Genomic DNA, 23,734 nt, shown 5'->3' with positions numbered 1-23,734 from the left:
GAATTTGGAAAAGTCAAATAATATCAATGCATTGTTAATTAGCTGCTGCATTCTATTTTTAAATTATCCTTAATTTTCAATATTTACTATATTGAGTACATTTAATGTCGTAAATATCATTTTATAAATTAAAAACGAAAAACGATTAGCCCGGTTCAGTGAGGAAGGTAACTAATAACTAGCTAGTGGCAACATTATGTTTAGTTTTCCGTGGTTATTGATGAGGAGTGACAGTGTTTTACAAAAAAAGAAATTTATGTATAATATTGTGCGTTTTTATTCATGAAATATTTTAAAAACTAAATAATAAAAATTATTATTTAATTCGTGGGTTAATTTGTTAATGTAAGTATATTTTGTTGTTCAATTTTATTTTTGTTAGGTTAGAAATTGCATCAAATTCTGCTGACTGTCCCGAATGAAATTACTAATTTATTATGCTTATTTTATTAGGGGCTGACAGTGGCTTTTTATAGTAAATGCTGATTAATGATTAACTCGTATACGCAATCAATATTACTGTTCAAACAACATAGAAGATACACTTCAATGAACATCGTTTAAAATCGATATTCCGACTAAGTTTAAAAGGTTAAACTTATAACAGCAGTTTAAAAATACATACGAGTATACCCTGTAGCCCTTTTTATTATTTTTGTTTTCGTTCCAATGTGTTTATATTATAATTTTTTATAGTTTAATTTTTACGTGTTTCGAAAAAAAACTAACAAATGAATTGAATTGTTGCTTATGTGATATTTGTGCAAACCAAGACTGGGAGAAAGAGCTTACCGGGATGTTAGAATGAAGATATATAAATAGCTTAAGCTTAGCAGAACGGTCAAAGGAATAATGACAAAGCTAGCTAGCAATCGTCGTGTTCGTAACCAAGCTGCATCTCTAGCTATACCGCGCCAAAACTCTGTGTCTGACAATGGCAAAGTACGCCAGAACCTCAGTCCAGAAGCTCTGGCGTCAATGAATAAGGAACAGCTAAGAGCGGAATGCAGGAAACGAGGCCAGCGGACGTCGGGCAACAAAAATGAGCTGGTATATTGCTAGTTGTATGTTGATGTGTGATTTGATTTTTCAAAGCCAGTCAGTTTTGCATCACGCTTGTTTTTGTTTCAGTTTTGGAGTTTATATTTGTTTTTGCAGTTTTTGCTATAGTTGTAGTTTTTAGGTAATTTCCTGATGATGCATGTGTTATTTAATCACCATTATAATTTTGTTTTAGGCTTGCCTATATTTGTGTTTGCTAATGAGTTAAGATGAAATGTAAACAGTATAATAAATAATCCTAATGGCTGGTTCACACTTTGATTAGTGCGAGTGCAGGTGATGAGTAGTACTACGTGTGGACAGCGACTGTTTAGTGCGAGTGTTTAGTAGGCTGTGTAGTAAAGTGAATAGAAGCGTGTTCTATTTTTTTGCGAGTGGACTGCGAGTAGCCACGTCCCGCGCGCCCTCCCTTCCCCCTCACTCGCAGTGTGCCTGCCTAAACACGTCTGGACAGGAGTGTTTAGCGTAGTGTGTAGCGTCGCGAATTTCACCATTGTCCTGCACTCGCACTAATCACCTGCACTCGCAGTTGAATTGGACACTACTCGCACTACACACCTGCACTCGCACTAATCACCTGCACTCACACTAATCAAAGTGTGAACCAGCCATTAGTTGTTTGCCAATTCAAGTGTGTTAATCACCATAATAATATCATAATAATCATTTTAATTTGATGTAGTTGTGAATATTAAAGTTCAGTAAATAAGCTGATAATCAATATTCTAAATAGGGATGTAACGATACCGATACCGATGCCGATATATCGGCCGATATATCGGCAAGCCGATATATCGGTATCGCCGATAATAAATCAACCGATACCGATATTTTTTAAGGAAGAGCGGAACCTCCTGACACAAGCATTTTATTTGCTTACTAGGAGTGTTCCAATCACAAATTTGTTTATGTAAAGGAAAGAAATAAATAATTTTGAATTTTTTTAATTTTTAACGTGATAACGTTTTTAAATATGATATGCTTTCATATAACGATTCCAATGGAAATCCTTACCTTATTTGCAGTTACTCGCCCTTAACGCTTTTTTACTTAAGTAATTTTATTTAGGAAAAATTCTAATAACACTTTTTTGCTTAGCTACAAAGCAGCTAACCCTCATTTTTTAGCTAAAAGGCAGTTATCCGATTCTGGTGATGCATCAGTTTTGGGGATGAGAGTGATGATGAAATAATGTCGCTCCCAAGCAGAGTACCGATTGTTTTTGATTTTCTTTTACAAAACGTATTGTTTCTGATCAGGTTTACTAAGTTTTAAACAATCTAGCAGCTAAATCACGGAAAATATAACAAGTCAAAGTTACGAAAATTTGGTAGGTAATGGTTACGACAGTGCGAACTTTCAATCGTACTTCTCTGTTTAGACTCTGATTTGTCTCTGTAACCGAGAAAGAGAAGAAAGACAGTCTGTACTATTTAATTTTTAAAACTATTTATTAATTATGTAATTTACCCCTTGGGTGGAATTAGTAATCGACTGTCAAGCAATGTACTAGAGATGGTGATACAAAAATGGTTAGGAGTACACTACCTTTGACCCGCTGACGGGGAGTCCATTTTGCAACTATTGCTATTTTTTCTTATCTTTATATGTATTAGATTATTAAGATTTATATTTTTTACATTGTAGCAAATAAAAAGTTTTCTACCTCCTGCTATTTTCCACATATTCTGGTATATTATATTTTCTGAATGTGGATGAAAGAGTCTTCTAATCATTTGATAAGCGGTTCTACATTATTTATTAAGAGCATCCCACATGTAAGAGCTTGAAGCCCTATTGAAACCAGGGTGTATTTTTTCAAAAACCTTGTGCACAAGTCTTAATTTTTTTTTTTTCAGGAAACGATTTATGTTTACATTGTTTGTGGTTCTATATGTACTCACATATCCGTGACTCGTATGATGGCTTCGCAGAAGAATATTTATAAAATAACGTTAAAATTGCAATTCTAAATGAATATACGGTTCCAAAAAAGAAAAGCGAGAAGATTTATCTCAATCTTAACCCCTTAATGAGCCACTGGAATGAAATAAACGTGAACATGACGAGAAATAAAGGTTAATTTTATCGAAAACTTAAAAGAGTAATTTAGTAAAAGAGCTTAAAATACTTGTTACTCACAATAAGACGCTAAAACCATTAATTTAGATTAATAATCCTTAATACTTAAACCTAAAAGCTTTTGATCCTTTTCCTTTCCATTGGTTGACCTAGAGGATGTAATTCCCGAGAGCAAAGCCTCAGACAGCAGCAAATTTTTAACATTAGTAAGATTAAAATTTAGTACAACTATATAGAATCATAGTACAAAAGCATCCAAAAACCCTTAAACGCTGATTATAAAGTTTTTGAAATTTAAATTGAAACGAAAGTCATAGCTTAAAAGTAGTTATAGTAGCTTAACGACGTTTTAGGTAAGCATTTTATTACTAAATAAAATAAATCACAAAATGAAAATAAAAATACTAAATTACTTAGCTAAAAAGTCGCTATGGTTACGCTTGTCCAGTAAATAGTTAAAATTTTCAGATTATATGCTGAACTAAACGAGAAAAAGTGAATTTAAAAATAAATTATAACAGTTTCTGGGTAAAAACTAATATTTATATATAATTAAATGTCGATCGATGTATCTCACAATAATTATTGTAAGTGTCATAATTTTTAAGAAATAACGATTTCCGTGTTTTTTGCCATTTACTCGAAACTCACTTCGTGGGCTTAACGGCTTTCTAGTTAAAGGATGGCAGAATAGTAAACTTTTATTAGGTACTGATTGTATGTGTATTACTTAAAGTTTAACTGACTTCGTAAAATAATAATACTAAAATAAATGGTTTTGTTGTTTTTTGATTTGGCATTTTTATTTAAAAGAATACGATTAACAGTTGTCTCTGTTAAATGTTGGTAACTTTTTATGCATAATTCACTTCATATTTATTTTTCTACCAAGCCATCGATATCGGTATCGGTATCGGTATCGCCGATACATTACTAAAAATATCGGTATCGGTATCGTATCGGCAAAATCATGTATCGTTACATCCCTAATTCTAAATATGATTCATGTACATAGAGAGATTATTAAAATCTATACAGATATTGCACAATCATTTCAAGATACAACAACTTTATGAAGTAAAAAATTATCTTATCTATACAAAGTTTGCTATGATTTGCCGCGGTTATGCTGATTGTTCATAGATATTAGAATTTAATTTTTTCAGTTAAATAGATTTTGTGTGAGTTAAATTAAGCTTGATAATTTGAAGGCATGAAGTAAACTAGGCCATATTATCATTTATCTTTCATAATACATATTATGTATTAATTATGGATAATTAAAAAAGAAATATCTAAATATTAAATTATTCTATATTCGCACAGATATTGCCTGGTCATTTCAAGGTCTAACTATGTTTCTGCAATATATTTTTTATCAGTACAGGTTTTATAATATATTTTTCTACTCATACATTCAACGATTACACATTAAAGCTTGCATATTGAATTAAAATTATCGTTCCTTAAATGTTTATGTCGCCTTTTCAAACAATCAAACAGGAAAACAAACTTAGATTTCGTATGGTTAATTGGTAATTTTACCATTATTTAACCAAAGATTGTTTTTTGATATACTTACTGATCATGTCATTATAGTAGAGCCATTTTAATAGGCAACATTTGACAGTTCAACAAAATTCAAGAACGTAACCTAGTAACGACGACATAGAATAACATGATATTTCGTTTTGTTAGAACTGCACATTTGCTTAACTTTTTTCAATTACGACTACATATTTATAATAATAATGACCGATACAAGTAATTTTAAGATTTCATTTTACTGATAAAACCATTCTAAACATAATTTACAATTTCTGAATTGAAGAACTGACGTCACTACAATTTTGTGTCAATAAACCTTTTTTCTTTTTAAATACCAGAGACGCGTTACTCTTAGCATCTACAGACGCTCCGATTTGGTTGGTGCCAACCATCCGACCACGACCAAATCGGAAAGTGTAGAGAGCGGTCGGTCCGACATAATTATTATTAATATTGGTTTGACGTGGTCGGATGCGCCGGCGGTACCGACCAAACCAACTTCCTATCCGATCCAACCAAATTGGAACGTCTGGAAGCTTTGTTCCGACCAAATCGGCTCATTCCATAGAGTAATATAGGTAATTGGCTCATTCACATTCGCAACGCCGCCGGTGTAGGACGTCAACATGAACGCCGAGGGAGTTACGGTCACCGAACGTGACATATTAATAAAATTGCTGGAACTATATAAAGACTTTCCCTGTTTGTGGGACTTAAGTAACAAAGATTACGCAAATAGAGATGCCAGAAATCAAGCGTATTTTATTGTGTTAGAAGTATTAAAAAAAATTGACAGTGCGGCTACATTAAAAACCTTAAAAAATAAGTTGTAAGAGCCGCATATGACTGTAATTTTCTCTATTTCTATAGTAGAATTTAGCCCATTCTCTTCGTACTATGGTCAACTGACATATTACTCTATGAGAAATTACAGTCATATGCGGCTCTTATAACTTATTTTTTAAGGTTTTTAATGTAGCCGCACTGTCAATTTTTTCTTATACTTCTAACATAATAAAATATGCTTGATTTCTGGCATCTCTATTTGCGTAATCTTTGTTACTTAAGTCCCACAAACAGGAAAAGTCTTTATATAGTTCCAGTAATTTTATTAATATGTCACGTTCGGTGACCGTAACTCCCTCGGCGTTCATGTTGACGTCCTACACCGGCGGCGTTGCGAATGTGAATGAGCCAAATTGGCTCAGCCAATTGGCAATTACCTATATTACTCTATGGAATGAGCCGATTTGGTCGGAACAAAGCTTCCAAACGTTCCAATTTGGTTGGGTCGGATAGGAAGTTGGTTTGGTCGGTATTGCTGGCGCATCCGACCACGTCAAACCAATATTAATAATAATTATGTCGGACCGACCGCTCTCTACACTTTCCGATTTGGTCGTGGTCGGATGGTTGGCACCAACCAAATCGGAGCGTCTGTAGATGCTATATGGTCAACTGACAGCTGGAAGGCCAACCGTCGGACAATCTGTAGCAATGTTGGAATGGTTGCCTTGTCGGTTCCGATATGGTTGGCACCAACCAAATCGGAGCGTCTGTAGATACATTTAAAATCGAAATCTGACATCTAGAATCGAATGCATTGATTACTTGTGAATAAAAATCATCATAAATTAATAAATTCGATTGACAAATGTTTCAAATCCGTATCGATTAATTCACTTTAATCGATGTTTTTAAGCAGGTGACCTCTCTTCGAAGATAAAATTGATAGACGTCAAATGTTGCCTATTATAGCATCTACAGACGCTCCGATTTGGTTGGTGCCAACCATCCGACCACGACCAAATCGGAAAGTGTAGAGAGCGGTCGGTCCGACATAATTATTATTAATATTGGTTTGACGTGGTCGGATGCGCCGGCGATACCGACCAAACCAACTTCCTATCCCATCCAACCAAATTGGAACGTCTGGAAGCTTTGTTCCGACCAAATCGGCTCATTCCATAGAGTAATATAGGTAATTGGCTCATTCACATTCGCAACGCCGCCGGTGTAGGACGTCAACATGAACGCCGAGGGAGTTACGGTCACCGAACGTGACATATTAATAAAATTGCTGGAACTATATAAAGACTTTCCCTGTTTGTGGGACTTAAGTAACAAAGATTACGCAAATAGAGATGCCAGAAATCAAGCGTATTTTATTATGTTAGAAGTATTAAAAAAAATTGACAGTGCGGCTACATTAAAAACCTTAAAAAATAAGTTGTAAGAGCCGCATATGACTGTAATTTTCTCTATTTCTATAGTAGAATTTAGCCCATTCTCTTCGTACTATGGTCAACTGACATATTACTCTATGGTCAACTGACAGCTGGAAGGCCAACCGTCGGACAATCTGTAGCAATGTTGGAATGGTTGCCTTGTCGGTTCCGATATGGTTGGCACCAACCAAATCGGAGCGTCTGTAGATACATTTAAATTGGCTCGACAATACATGGTATAAAATATAATTATTATTATTGATAGGTATGTGTGCAATTATCTCAGTATTGAGTTATTTACATTCAAATTTACATCTATTGACTTGAATGTGGGATTGATTATTGACTGTAAGAGACCCTCCGCAGTAACGCCAAATTAGAAATTATTTGTTCAAAATAGCTTGCGTTCGTGTCTTATGCGTAAATTAAACTTTTCAATTCGATTTAAATCGATAAGCAGGAAATTCTGAATAATGGCCTAATGGTCTGATTCTTATGAAGTTTAATAATTTGTACCTTCGATTTTAAACCATTCTTTCAGACACAAAAATCAGGGAAATAAAACTATAAAATCGCCGTGATGATGTGTACTAATCTTCCGAGCAAAACTGCGAAACTAATTTGGGTGAAATGTAGCAATTTAGTACCCTACCTTAACATTATAAATGCGAAAGTATGTCTGTGTGTCTGTGTGGTTGGTACACTTTCACATTAAACCACACCATTGAATTCAAAATAGTCAATGACGGTAAAACGAATACTGCTTTTATTTTTCAAAAATTTACACATAAAGGGTTTTTTATCCGATTAGATAGTGAAACTGCGGAGCACAGCCAGTTAGTCCTATAATAACATAACTTTCAGAACTTTGCGAAAAACAACCCAAACAAATGTTAGTATTAACATTTAAAATCCCTTGGGAAATGGAAAAGAGTTTTTATTCGGACGACTCTAATATAACCTACTCTACTTACAGAATACTTTTTTTTTATAACTAGGACGTTTTTATAAATATCTTATATCAGTTAAACATTCGGCTAACTATTGTCATTCACTGTCACTGATTTGGCACACACGCTTGGCTGATTAGGTCAATGTTTCATGCGTATAATTTATTTTTATCCCCACTTGATTATAGTAATGATAAATCATTGCTAACATTGTGAGCCATAAATGTTATCGCGTAGACAGATTTGTTTAGACAAGTGGGATAGTATGTTTGCCGAAAGATAGCAAGGCAATAAAGAAGAAAATATTAATATATTTTTAGATTTAAAGATCCGAGCACAGTACTTCCTCAGCAAATGATATCTAGCCAAATGTCAGTTTGGACTCTTATTCTATTTTTTCTTTTGATATTTTATTTTTATTAAGTACTAGCTGTGCTCCGCGGTTTCACCCGCATTGCTCCACTCCTGCTGGTCTTAGCGTGATGTTATAATAGCCTATAGCCTTCCTCGATAAATGGGCTATTACATATATGTAACACCGAAAGAATTTTTCCAATTGGACCAGTAGTTCTTGAGATTAGCGCGTTCAAACAAAACAAACTCTTCAGCTTTATAATATTAGAATATATATCTCTTATACATATAAGTTTATAGACGAAAAATAATAATCTTAACAAATTTAAATAAGGCTGAGATTACATCATTAATACTAATTAATGTGTGACCAACGCAGAATACAGCACTTTCAATTTTTCCAACAAATTTTATTTCATCGCCACTGTCGAGTGCCGACCTAAAAAGCTTTGTGGTCGTTTTTCATAGAGTTAATGGGAAAACAAATTGACATGTGGGTACATCTAACATATTGTGTCTTCTGTTTTTCACTGTGAATAAATTGAATGAGTACCCTTTGATGTTCAATTTTTGGGATCTAAGAAAAGTCATGTCTCAAAGCATTTTAACGCCAATGAACTAATCGGGAGAGTAATGAAAGATCTATGATAGAGAGAATTAATGATAACGAATGAAAATTAAACAGATATAAAGGAAGCAACTATAATTGAATATTGTTTCACATATGAGACAATTCAAATGCAATAAACTCAGAAAATTATAGGGAAAAGGTTGAATTGAGGGATCATTAAAACTAGAGAAGTATGTTCCTAAGATTAGGAAGTTCTTTCACACTCGCAGTAAATTGGTTTGAAAGTAAATGTGAAAGTACTAAAGTCATACGACTTTCAAAGCGTGCACGGTTCGTTAGGATATTTAGTTTGCAATATATGAAAATACAAACAACTATAACGAACTGCATTGCTGAATTTACTTTTATATTAAAGTTATGCTAGGCGCTGCAAGCGACTTCGTTAACGTTATTAAATTTGTTTAAACATTACCTACCTTTATATAATTTTTAATCAGTTCACTAGCTTCATGTAAAAAGAGTAACAGCCTGACTGAAGTTATCATAATAATTTACCACGAGACAGATGTAGTTACTTCTGGCGAATAAATCTGACTCTTTCCCATGTCCTATATCCCTTGTTGTAGAAACGAAGTGCTTATCATGAATCGGTTATGATTTATAATTGAAAAATTTGCAAATTTGCAACGCTGACGTTGTGGACAAGCCAAGGTCGCAACTCGCAACATTGCATAGAACATTTTCTCAAACGAAAACATCAAGCCAATTAAGTACGGCTCAGTAACAATTACTACATCCTCTAGTGAGTCTAGCTTATAGCGGTGATATGAAGAATACTATCACTGCTTAGCAACAAGCCGTAATCGAAAAAATAAATAACGGAAGCAATATGCTTCCGTATTAACGCATAATCACTGCATACGTAGCACGGAGTACCCTATGCAGGTCACTAGCTCTGTCCGCACAACCACGCCTCATACACCGCGCACGCGACGATCACGCCACTATTTTTATGCTAACAATAAACTCGCCATTAACATTGAAGTATTAAGGTTAGTTTTATCAAATCAATCTAACACAATCGATACTAGTATGCTCATTATGATTGTCTCATTAGAGTTCAAATTCGAATGCAAATAGGATTGTCGGAAGAGAAAGAAAGCCGTGTTGGAGTAACGCCACGTCAATCAGCATTCAGCTGTTGTCGATAAATTACGCGTCTGGTACATTGTTTTACGTGTCTAGGAGACAATGTTAAAGTCCAATACGACCAATAGAGCTAGAAATATTGTTTACACTAAATCGATTGAGATATAAATAGGAACTTCACGTCCATTGTGCCATACTATGCTTAGATATATTTAAAAAAAAAATAAGAGACCACAGAAAAAAAGAACATTTTATAGAACTTAATTTTTTTACACTAGAATTATTTCAAAGGTTAATAATTAAAATTATATGATTAAAGTGATTTAGTAAGCGTTATCTGCAGTCTGCACATGCACATTATATTTCATAAACTGCCGAGTCATTTCGAGGCAAATCTTCTTTGTGCGTTTATTTATTTTTAATGTATGTACTGTGGTCAATAACCTGTGCATATTTATAAGCTGTAGCATTATTTATTCCTTTGTCTAATTAAATTATTTCAAGAAGACCTAATTACATTTGTTTACATGACTATACAGGTAGCATGGTTTCCTCTGTACATTTTGCATTAAAAAGAAACTAATTACTAATCGCATAATTTTAAATTCAGTTTCATTTAAATTATTCTAAGAAAACGAAGCGTCGGCGTCGTTCTTATCTAATAAATGATTTCTTGTAAAATCATGAATAAACACGATTAGGTGACCTCAAACGAAAGTGAACTGAGAGTTATAAGAAGCTATAGATAGATGGTTGGTTTTTTGAAAGTGAAATGCTTTGTGATGTCACAGTCTTCAGAACAGTTTCACTTGCGCTTTGGTGGAAACGTGTTTCGTTGACGCGGAATAAGTCGTTCGTAGTGTAGTGATTGACGTAGTTTTTTGTTACGTAGTAACTACGTATTTTATTATCTATGGTTATATTTACTACTGCGGTTTAAAGTGAAGAGATAAGTGTAAGCATATTTAACTTGGTTTCTCTTAGTTCGTGTGCAGTGTTACAATGAATAGCCCCTATTATCGGCGCGAGAGTCACGCTTCATTAATTTCATAACGATGTATTGGAGCTTAATGACCGACTATGTACACAGTGGACACGATAAATAGCTTGGTTTTAATTAATTTATACTGTCATATTAATGCATGGTTTTCCTACTTACTAGTAAATTGCAAATCGTAAAAATTATATCATAGTGTATCTAAGTACATTATGTATGAGTTATGGCTAAATATTTTATTGATTCACTTCACTAGCTGATTTATCAATTACTAGCTGTGCCTCGCGGTTTTACCCGCGTGGCTCCTGTTGGTCTTAGCGTGATGATATATACAGTATAGCCTATATCATTCCACGAAAAATGGGCTATCTAACACCGAAATAATTTTTCAAATCGGGTTCCTGAGATTAGCGCGTTCAAACAAACAAACATTTCAGCTTTAGGTATATGTGTGCGCAAAATCATTGTAATCGGTTCATTAGTATTTGCGTGGAAGAGTAACACACATACATCCATATCCTCACAAACTTTCGAATTTATAAATACCTAGTAGGATAGGATTGATGAAAGCACAGTCCTTCTATTATTTCGAATTACATATTTTAATTCGGACACTATTATACATATAAAATGAACGAAAAACTTTTGTCCTTCGTTCACGTCTCGAAAATGTTTCTTTTATGAAAATACATTTCTATATTCCCGTTTCGTATTACTTATAGCACAGCTTAAATTAGATACATTTTACTATAAATAAAGCAATAACTGAGGACATCACAGAGATTTATCGACCTTTTCTTTATTAATATTTCCTGATAACTGCTGATAAGAATATCTTATCATTTCTCGTAACCTTCTTATGATTAATTTTACGTTCTAAGGGATTTTTTTAATACAACTATAAAACACTCAATGGCACAGATTATTACAAAATCTTTTAAATAATATATTTTATCCAATTTTCAAAGTACCGTCTATTTATAAAGCATTGCTTTTAATTTTAAACATAGGTCTAAAGACCATGGATTTTATTATAAACTAGCTGCTCCGCGCGGTTTCACCCCCGTGGCTCCACTCCTGTTGCCCGTAGCGTGATGAAATATAGCCTATAACCTTCCTCGATAAATGGGCTATCTAACACCGAAAGAATTTTTCAAATCGGACCAGTAGTTCCCGAGATTAGTGCGTTCAAACAAACAAACAAACTCTTCAGCCTTATAATATTAGTATAGATTATTTTATTACAAAGCTTCATAAAACTGAATACTTTTTGGTTATTCTAATAAAATATACCTCATTTATTAATTAAATTATGAAAGTAAAAACTTTTTAATTAATCTCAATTGAGCGTAGTAATTTGATCATAATATGAAATTAATTAATGATCATTATTTACTCGGTTTAATTATGTTTGTTTGTTCGCCGAATTCATTATGTAGTGTATTAATTATGCATGTGTTTTTGTCATTGAGGTATTATATTATTACTACGTATAGAGAGGACACCACGAACAAAATCTGTGCGACAAGCGCGGCGGCGCGGGGCGGCTAGTGAGTCATATACACTTTGTAGATACAAAACAAAAAAATATTGTTTATCTTATTTAAAAAATATGAATAAACTTATCAAATAAAACCAATCAATGTAACAAAAAAATTGGTTTGAGACGATTGACTCTAACTCGTGTTACAAATAGTGTACCTAGTAGCGATGCCCTCTCTAGTACGTATTACGTAGTACACTACATAGTAACTCAATGGTTTTTGTGATTTTCTTTCAAGTCAAGAGATACATACATAATTGTATATTGATATACGGTATACCTAGTGTAAGGGCATTGTTTATATTATATTAGAAGGATCTTTGATTTCTATGTGTGTGTGCGTGTGTGTATTATGTTTGCGTGTGTATTTTTTGTAGAGAGTTGTAACAGCATTAAATTATTATTAATTATTATGCCATTGTTATTTATTATTATTATGAAGGGAATGTCTAACGTATCCGAATACATGTGCTTAACTTTTTTAATCATTATTAATATGAGATATAACTAGGTACCTACCTATAGATTTCATAGGACAATTTCAAATTTTCTAGAATATAGATTCTAGATCATTATTTTATATTATGTATTCGTATATCTATAGGTAGGTACTATCTATCTACACTATATCATTATTTAACCAAAAATGACACACAATTTCATTTCCATATAATTGCTATGAGATGTAATCGTAGGTATTCGAATTACTATGTGCACCTTCATAACATAGCCTTGAATTTTTAATCCACATCAAACACGAATAGAATAATAATTTCTTATCCGGAACTGATTTTAATTTTTTATCACATAGATTGACATTTCAATATTATTATACCTACATTACATGCGTTTTGTTCTAACAATGTTCTTGTTTTTGCAATCTGATCGTATTATTCTTATTCTGTTCAATTGAATATGAAAATGTATGAAACTTATCATCTAGGTACTTCATATCCGGTGTAAAATCTTTACGAGTTGTTTTATAAATTTAAATTTAAGAAATTGCAATGTGAACTTATTTAAATTGCAATTGGCATTAATCCGTATTTGCAATAATCAAATAATGAATCAATCAATGATTCTCTGATAAGCAATCTATTTGTAGCTACCTACTATCGCTAGTATTTAAACTTCACCCCTTAATTTTCTAATTCAATAGCACTAGATATTGTTAGAACCCGTAAAACCCATTACAGCCCTAAATCACAAATGAACTATGAAACATATATCCATCTCTTTCCAACCAGTGCGTAACTTATATGACTGTTTCAGCTCGCCCGCTTAGGGTACTACAAGCTGGCGGCTGCGGTGCAAGTGGACACGGAGCAGCGTACGCGCAACGGTCTGCACCATACACATCCTAAGGAGATAAAGTAAGTTAATACTTTAGGTCTATGGTAATAAGGTTCAAAATTGTGTGCACAGGAATGAGGGTATTTTTTGTATGTTAAATTTACATTATGAGGCTTTAATGCTGTAACACTAAGGTTCAAAATTACGTACCTACACTGGCATGAGGGACATTTTGTAGGATAAATTCCTATTATGAGATTTAAAATAAAATTGAGATGAAGGTTTTAAAGAACATTGAGATGACCATTGTTATATTTTTGGAGACGTGGTTTATGGTTGATGTACGTCAAATTTTCACGAGCATTATTTAGAAAACAGAGCACTCACTTAAATTAAACTCCGAAATATACTGCCTAACCTAAATTCTTTGTAATACCTTAGTATCCTACGCACTAAGTTTTTACGAAGAATATCAAGATTAATGTATGTATAAAGACTAAAAACGTAAAAAGTAAACTCATTGTTTGCGTTCGGAAATTGAGATCGTGTCTCAGTTGATTCTTCCCTAACAAGGTACATAATGATGTAACGAAAGCAGGCAGTTCGGTTTATGTTTTGGTAATACGACATATTTTATGAAGATGAAATTACTGTCTCAATCAACGGAGCCTTATAAAATCTTATATACGTCAACACGTTAATTTAAAGAAATATTTTTAGGAACATGAATGTTCAATAATATTAAGGATGTATCTTTGACCTTTGTATAATATGGAATATGAATTATCTATCTATTTCAGCTCCAATCAAAGACTATCTGACTTACCCATTGGCATCAGAAATGCTTAGGCATACTATAGTATCTTGCCATGGAATAAAATAATTTATTATCCCGTTTTGTGTGACTTACTATCGAAACATGTTTGGAGTTGTTTCATTCGTCTAGCTTTATGCTATTCTAAATTTTATCCGAAAATTACCATCCCGCTCGAAAGGTCATTTATTTATTAGTATCATTTGCAGAGTTATTTTTAAGCTACAGAAGAATTTGTGTCTGTTTCTTTTATGTGCTGATTTTCTTAAAATACTACATAAGTAGTTGAAGAATCCATTATAAATGGGTCATTAATTAAGAAACACTCAATAATTCATTGAAAAAGTAATAAACTATAGACGATAGCATTTCAAGAGAAATGTTCGATTCGAAGAAATATAAATTTTAACACTATTTTTCTCGATTATTCAACTATTCAATCGATATATTTGCATAAAACATTTAAAATATGTACACTTTTATATACGAGATTTGAGCATTTTTTCTTCTATGTAATTCTTTTATGATACATTGAAATTGAATTTGAATTTAATATTTAGTTTTATACTATTCAAAATAAATTCATCATGCCTGGAATTTTAATAACAATTACTGTACTTTATAATACGCTTACAATTAATGATGTTAAATGATTAATGATTTATTTTCAGAATAAAAGCAGCTCCAATGGATACAGACAGTCTCGTGCTATGGAGGCGACCGTTTACCACACTTGAGTATTTCTTCCGGGAATTATTTATATTGTGCTCAACTGGATTACGAAGGTATTTAATTAAATAATTTGTAAGACTAGATATTATTGTTAATAACTAGCTTTCCGCCGCATAGTTCCCGTTCCCGTGGGATTTCCGGGAAAAAACCTACCCGAAGTGTTAATCCAAGTTACCCTCTATATGTGTGCTAAATTTCATTATAATCGATTCAGTAGTATTTGCGTGAAAGAGTAACAAACACTAGTATTCAAAATTAGGGTTTGTGTTAAAAGAGGATCTTTTACAGGCATTTAAGTATTCTTTTTCTGCAATAAAAGCGAAACCAAAATTAGTATTTTATTATAACTTATAGTGCCCCAAAATTCGGTCCCATATTGCAAATACTTATTGTTTTATTATAATATGTACTGATGTACAGTCAGAAGCATAAATATATTACCATTTGCAGATTAGCAATAATATCTGTCATAAGAACGGGTTCAATAATATCTGTCTGCCCGTATACAGCAAAAATATCTGACATTAGTAGGCAGCATAATAAAGTGGCATCAAAATTATGTGACGAAAATGTTACAGCAAATAATTGTGACAACCTCTCGAAGCATAAATATGTGACGTCACCTAGGAGGCAATAATATCTGACACAATTTTATATTTCTATATTGTAAAATATAATTGATTCCTCACAAAAAGCATAAATTTGTGACACTAGCTTTCCGCCCGCGGCTTCGCCTGCGTTTTCACAGAAATACCGCATAGTTCCCGATCCCGTGGGAATTTTGGGATAAAACCTATCCTAAGTGTTAACCCAAGTTACCCTTTATTTGTCTGCTAAATTTTATTGTAATCGGTTCAGTAGTATTTGCTTGAAAGAGTAACAAACACACACACACACACACATACACATCCTCACAAACTTTCGCATTAATAATACTAGATTAGTAGGATAGGAAGTAGGATTATAGTAGGACTAGTAGGATAAGATAGGATAGGATTTTAAAAAGGCAAAACGTTATTTATTGAATTAGTGTTATGTATTTTGCTGGGGTAAGAATATGAACAAAAGACACATTATATTTTGTAAATATTTTTTTTTAATAAAATTACGATAATATGATAACTTGCCATAATTTTCGATACTCAATAAAATAATAGCAATATTATAGGCTAATTATTATCTTATATATAAAAATGAATCGCAAAATGTGTTGGTAAGCGCATAACTCGAGAACGGCTGAACCGATTTCGATAATTCTTTTTTTACTATATTCCTTGAAGTACGAGGATGGTTTTTATGTAGAGAAAACGTAAATATATACCACGGGCGAAGCCGGGGCGGACCGCTAGTAGGTAAATGAAAATGAATAACGGAGCAATCGTGTCAAACGCCGCTAACGTCAAATATAACAAAACATGTGACAAAACAATTTCTAAATATGTAATACATGAAGGTTACACTGAACCTTCAAATAAAATAAATCTACCCAAGTGGGCATTCATATTAGTATGTATATGAATACTTTAATTTTGTCATGATATGATATCCTTCTAATATTATAAATGCGAAAGTTCGTGAGTATCATGTAAGGATGTTTGTTACTCTTTCACACAAATAAAAGAGAAAATGGAATTTAGCACACACATAGAAGGTAACTTGGATTAACGCTTATGAGAGCTTTTATCCTGGAAATCCCACAGGAACGGAAACTATGCGGGTTTTTCTTTGAAAACGCGGGCGAAGCCGCGGGTGTTAAACTAGTAGGATATATGTAATATCTAGACATACAATATGTAGTATACAACGACGGCACATATTAATTAATATGGTAATAATGTTTTAAAACAACGTAGTTAAAATAAAATTTATATTTATTTTGTATTAATTCAATATTAAATTAAAAATAAAATTGTGTCAGATATTATTGCTTCCTAGTTGATGTCACATATTTATGCTTTTAGTGTGGAATCGACGCAAAATACAGAAATATAAAATTGTGTCAGATATTATTGCCACCTAGTCGGTGTCACATATTTATGCTTTGTGTGAGGAATCGATGCAAAATACAGAAATATGAAATTGTGTCAGATATTATTGCTTCCTAGTTGATGTCACATATTTATGCTTTTTGTGAGGAATCTATGCAAAATATAGAAATATGAAATTGTGTCAGATATTATTGCTTCCTAGTTGATGTCACATATTTATGCTTTTTGTGAGGAATCTATGCAAAATATAGAAATATGAAATTGTGTCAGATATTATTGCTTCCTAGTTGATGTCACATATTTATGCTTTTTGTGAGGAATCTATGCAAAATATAGAAATATGAAATTGTGTCAGATATTATTGCCACCTAGTTGATGTCACATATTTATGACTAGCGGTCCGCCCCGGCTTCACCCGTGGTACATATTTCGAAATAAAAGGTAGCCTCTAAGTTCTTTCTCAGGGTCTAAAGATTATCTGTGCCAAATTTCATCAAAATCGGTCCAGTAGTTTATGCGTGAAAATCATACATACATACATACAAACCTTTCCTCTTTATAATATTAGTATAGATTTGTATGAGGAATCGATGCAAAATACAGAAATATGAAATTGTGTCAGATATTATTGCTTCCTAGTTGATGTCACATATTTATGCCGTGAGAGGTTGTCACAATTATTTGCTGTAACATTTTCGTCACATAATTTTGATGCCACTTTATTATGCTGCCTACTAATGTCAGATATTTTTGCTGTATACGGGCAGACAGATATTATTGAATTAGTTCTAGTGACAGATATTTTTGCACATCGCCCCCTAGGCATATATTATTGCTCGTGACTGTACATGCCATAAGAAGAATGACATTTATGATAGAAGTTAGTTATTAAGAATGCAAGAGTGATCATTTATAATAATATGTATAATGTAATTACATACAATTGGCCTATACATATATTTTTTGTTACGTACCTATTTCCTGTGAAATCAAGACATTGTATGATAAAGTGACATCAAAATAAAGAATAATATTAATGTAGGTATCATTATTGCTATTTTATTAAAAAAATTATTAAAAATTTTCAGACTGTTAGCGTACAAGGGTTTAGCGGCGTCTATAGTTGTTCTAGTCAGCGGTATTGCCGTCTCTTTTTATATTAATGGACCACATCAGAAATATGTACAGGTATGTATTTTTTACTAATAACCAATTAAAAAATATAACCACCAAAAAATTGCTTTTAAGGCTTTTACATGCGCTAATAACCTTGACCATACTTGACGGATCTCAAACCTCTCCCGCTGCACCTTCTTTTTTCCTCGCATTTTGTATTTAAAAAGATACTAATCAGTGAAACAAAAAATCCTCGTCAGGGACTGTTGTGTAACTGATAATTTATTAAACATAAAATTTTCAGAGCTCTAAGTCAGCAGGTTACGAAGTTTATAGAGGATTTGCGGAAAAATCGATTACCACGGCACATTTTTTTTCTAGAAATCTATTAACTTTGGAAAAAAGTCCTCGCGAGCAATTAAAGATCAAAGACCATCCTATTTTATATATTTTTTTCGGTATTGTGCTTTATGTTGTACCAGACTTTATAGAGGTTGAACATAGTCGAAATTGCCGGGTAGCGCCTTAATACTATTATTGAAAATCACATAAAGTTGGGTTACATGACATGCAAATCACGCCTGTTAGAGCGGCCGTACACGGGCGGCTCGAGCAGTTAACGGCTGAGCGACGTACACGGATTGCTCGAGTTGTCGCTACAAACCGCGCAGTTGACGGCTTGAAGCGGTTGCGACGGCTCGAGCAGTCCGTATACGGCAGTGAATGAATGTCCATAGTTCACCGCGCGGTCGTGGCTTCAAGCCGTCGGTCTCAACTGCTTGAAGCGGTCCGTGTACGGCCGCCCTTACTCTAATCCAACTATTCGTTCATATCTCCGCATTCCTTGCAAAAAAAAAATCTTTACAAAAAATGTTTTTTTGACGTGACAATGTCTTATAATTCGATAGAGCCGGCTGCACGCACAAAAAAACATGACTCATGCGGCGTTACCTCGCTTTGAGGCGTTCCGTGTAAGGCTTGAAGTGCGAGCGAGAGCGCGGAACGAGTGACAAAGAAGCACAATCGGACGTTGTCACGTTCAACTATCGTCAGTAAACCGACTTTACAGACAACCAATTTTTTACAATTTTTTTACAAAAAATGTTTTTTTATTTCAGGAAGCAGTGTTAACACTAGCATGGTGGGGCTGGTGGGTGATACTGGGCGTATGTTCGTCGGTCGGTCTCGGCACGGGGCTGCACACGTTCCTGCTGTACCTGGGCCCGCACATAGCGCGCGTGACGCTCGCCGCGTACGAGTGCGGCGGCCTCAACTTCCCCGAGCCGCCGTATCCCACTGAGTGAGTGTTTGGTAGTTTGGGAGAGGATTTTGTAGGGAAAAGTTGGTATTTGACGCGTTTTGAGAGAAAATTCGTTGATTTTTTGTCATTTTTTGTGTTTTTTCTTATGAATGTGGGTCGTATTCTTGCTCTTTTGAGCTTATCGTGAGTAAGGTGGGTGGGTATCACTAGGCGTGTGTGTTATTCGGTCTCGGCACGGGGCTGCACACGTTCCTGCTGTACCTGGGCCCGCACATAGCGCGCGTGACGTTCGCCGCGTACGAGTGTGGCGGCCTCAACTTCCCCGAGCCGCCGTATCCCACCGAGTGAGTATTTGGTAGTTTGGGAGAGGATGTTGTAGGGAAAAGACGGTTTTGGTCGTGTTCTCCTGGCGGGTTATCATTGAGTAAGGTCGGTGGGTGTCACTAAGCGAGTGTGTTATTCGATCCCGGCACGGGGCTGCACGTGTTCCCGTAGTACATACAGCTTAACATAGTTTCAAAAGATGACATCGTGCCGTATAAAATGTCTTGAAATCATTTCTTAATTTTTTTTTCATTGCCTCCGTCGTGGAAATTTCATAGGATTTAATGTCATAAGTGCAAATGAATACTATAGAAAATTATGATAATTTATGACAAAATGTGTTTGTTCTAAATAGTTTCACGTATGTGTTAATAACATATGTTTGCAAAATAATTCCGTTGTGTAAATCAGATCGACGTGTTTCATCATAATTGTTATTGAACTGAGCATAATGTTCAGTTAATATTTTACATTTGTCGATAGAGCAATGCATTCAACATAGTGCAATTGTAATCTTACATTGACCATTCGTAATCTATACTACTTAAGGGCGTATTCAGAAAGAAAGCTTGAAACTTATAAGCGCTTATCGGCGCTTGTCATGTTCATATATTTTCCTGTCAGTGCTGGTAACCCGCGCAGGAAAATATATGAACATGACAAGCGCCGATAAGCGCTTATAAGTTTCAAGCTTTCTTTCTGAATACGCCCTATTATTATAAAATGAAGAGTTTGTTTGTTTCTTTGAATGCGCTAATCTCAGGAACTACTGGTCCGATTTGAAAAATTCTTTCGGTGTTAGATAGCATCACGCAAAGACCAACGGAAAACAAAAGGAATGGAACAATGCGGGTAAAACCGCGGGGCACAGCTAGTGGTACATCCATGATATCCACTTTCCCTACTTTATGAAATATTACCTATAATTTAACAAAAAAAACTATTCTTTCAGTATAATCTGTCCCGCGTCGGTGGACCCTACGCAGCCTGTAACAATATGGAATATTATGGCCAAAGTGCGCATAGAGTCAATGATGTGGGGTATGGGAACGGCCCTGGGGGAACTACCCCCATACTTTATGGCTCGAGCTGCGAGATTGTCTGGAGGGGGTGTGGCTGAATTGAACGCGAATGATGATTCGAGGACTGGCAGGTTAGTTACGAGTATTAGAAAAAATGTGTGCGTGTACTAGTGTACACATGTAAGAAGTGAAACTTCTTTATGACCTTAATTTTCAAAAAATAATTTACTATATGCAACTTTACAGAAATACGTCGAATCCCGCGAGGTAGGGATAAGAAAAAGATGGCGCGTAACGGAAAAATGTCACGCGTAACGAAAAAATGTTACACTAAATTTTTTTCCAACCCCGATAAAGAAGTTTCACTTCAAAAAGATTCTTTTTTCTGTGAAGAGTTTAACTTTTAGGTTTTAGAGTAAAGAATATCTGTTAACATTTTTTTTTGCTTAAGTAAGTTAAGTTTTAACATAGATATGGGATATGTTAAAAACAATAATTCAGTGCGTTAAAAAATAGTAATTTGGTATAATGTCAATAACAGTTACGAGATAGGAGTCAGGTGTAAAATGTTTGACAAAAACAGGTTTCATTTTCTTGTTAGTATTTTTGCACATTTATTTACCTTCCCTAGAAAAGGGAACTAGTCATGTTATTTAGACTGACCGGTTGGCTTAGTAGATAGTGACCCTGACTTCCAAGCCAGAGGTTGTGGGTTCGATTCCCACCCAGGGCAAATATTTGTGTGATGAACATAGATGTTTGCTCTGTGTCTGGGTGATAATTATCTTATCTAAGTACTTACTTATTTACAATTATATATGTATGTTTATCAACCATCTGGCTTCCATAACACAAGCGAAAGCTTAGTATGGACTATGGGATCAGATCGTGCCGTGTGTGAAAATTAATTATCCTGAATATTAATTTAATTATTTATTTATGAATGAATGAATGAATGAAGATATTATATATATTTATTTATATTCATATTCATAAAATATCCTATTTTCAGAGCAAAACAAATGGTTCAAAAGCTAGTACAGCGCGTGGGATTCGCCGGTATATTAGCATGTGCGTCCATTCCCAACCCCCTCTTTGATCTCGCCGGACTGACTTGTGGCCATTTCCTTGTACCGTTTTGGACGTTTTTCGGAGCCACGTTATTGGGCAAAGCGGTCATAAAGATGCACATACAGAAGATGTTCGTTATTGTCGCTTTTAATGAGACGCTTGTTGGGTAAGTTGTGGTTTTTAAGTATTGTAAGTTAACAGCTGCGTACGAGGTATTTTAAAACTAGCATACATAGCACTTACACAAAAAAAACACTAAAATCTCATGTGTCTTTAAAATTCTTTCATTTTACTAGTACAAAAGGTATTAGTATTATCTTAATTTTTAGTTAAATAAATCTTCAAAACTCACATAGCCTAGCTGACGACTTAAATATAATCTAGCTGGTAAAACATTAACTGTAAGAATTGTATAATAAAGTAATTTTTGGACACTATATTTCATACAATTATTAACTATACTAAAATTAATTTATTTTTCCAGGCAAGTCCTCCAATGGGTCGAAAGAATACCGTACATTGGACCAAAACTAGAAGCGCCCCTACTAGAGTTCCTTCGCAACCAAAAAACCAAACTTCACAAGAACAACGCGTCTCTGCCAGAAAACAACGGTTCAGTTTTATCGAGTATTCTAGAGAAATTCGTATTGGCGATGGTTCTATACTTTGTGGTGTCGATAGTGAATGCGCTAGCGCAGAACTACAGCAAGCGGTCCGGCAAGAAAAAGGGCAAGAAGAAGGAATAGGGCACGAGGACGCCGGGCGATTCGGTTGTTGGTCTCGGTAAGTGTTGCTGAATTTGATATTTAGTTTTATAGCATTCAAATTCTAAAAATAATATATAAGAAGAATAAATAGAAAAGATAATATAAAGAATAGAAAAAATTTTCTTTAAAAATTTATAAATATTATGTATTTTTTTTTATAGATTGATAAGCAGTAGGCTATAGAGTTGATAAGCAGTTATAGGTAGTTGTTATTTAATTTACCTTTTAGATCTAATTTTGCTGTCCAAATAGTTGATTTATTAAATAGTTTATATTACATAATAGTTATCTTTATAGCCAGTTTGTATTTGGATTAAATATAATAATAGTGGTATACTAAATTATATTATTTTAGTCAACAATTTTATATGTAATTATATTTAAATATTGTTTTTCAGCGCGGCGGCGACTGGATAAAATTCGTCAGCATCGGTAGTACGAGTTTTACTTGTCGCTCATAAAAACTCTTGCGACGCAAGATTTATGATCTATGGCCAGCGTTCGGACCATAGGCACACCGAGCATAGACTATACGAGCTATTTATAACACACGGACATGCTTACAAAACGATAAACATAGTATAAAGAGAACAAGTAGGCCTACTCCCGAAGCGCAGGGTTGTCACTTGTCACGATACTAATATTATAAAGAGGAAAGGTTTGTATGTATGTATGTATGTATGTATTGTTTTCACGCATAAACCTCTTAACCGATTTTGATGAAATTTGGCACAGACAATCTTTAGACCCTGAGAAAGAACATAGGCTACCTTTTATTGCGAAATATGTACCACGGGCGAAGCCGGGGCGGACCGCTAGTTTTAAATAATTGTATGAACAAACACCGACCGCTCACAGTAAT

At 34.1% G+C, this 23,734-nt stretch overlaps 1 protein-coding gene across 2 annotated transcripts; it reads left to right on the top strand.

Annotated features, from left to right (window-relative positions):
• Window positions 1–208: 208 nt before the first annotated feature.
• Window positions 209–23,534, top strand: Tango5 (Transport and Golgi organization 5). Of its 2 annotated transcripts, none has more exons than XM_090114133.1 (9): window positions 209–345; window positions 13,757–13,857; window positions 15,263–15,376; window positions 18,400–18,499; window positions 19,546–19,727; window positions 20,965–21,165; window positions 22,047–22,271; window positions 22,590–22,888; window positions 23,271–23,534. In XM_090114133.1, the coding sequence occupies exons 3-8, from the start codon at window positions 15,279–15,281 to the stop codon at window positions 22,849–22,851; spliced, it is 1,068 nt and encodes a 355-aa protein (XP_089970259.1). In that variant the 5' UTR covers window positions 209–345; window positions 13,757–13,857; window positions 15,263–15,278; the 3' UTR covers window positions 22,852–22,888; window positions 23,271–23,534. The 2 variants fall into 2 exon arrangements, with proteins under 2 accessions (XP_089970259.1, XP_089970260.1); XM_090114134.1 differs by lacking the exon at window positions 209–345 and adding an exon at window positions 10,764–10,899.
• Window positions 23,535–23,734: the final 200 nt, after the last annotated feature.

Source organism: Colias eurytheme, chromosome 21 (assembly GCF_061535395.1).
Source record: "Colias eurytheme isolate Ceu_HAF_F1 chromosome 21, ilColEury1 Martin Lab GWU primary, whole genome shotgun sequence".
Classification (NCBI taxonomy): Eukaryota; Metazoa; Arthropoda; class Insecta; order Lepidoptera; family Pieridae; genus Colias; species Colias eurytheme.
This window is presented reverse-complemented; position numbering and strand designations above follow the sequence as displayed.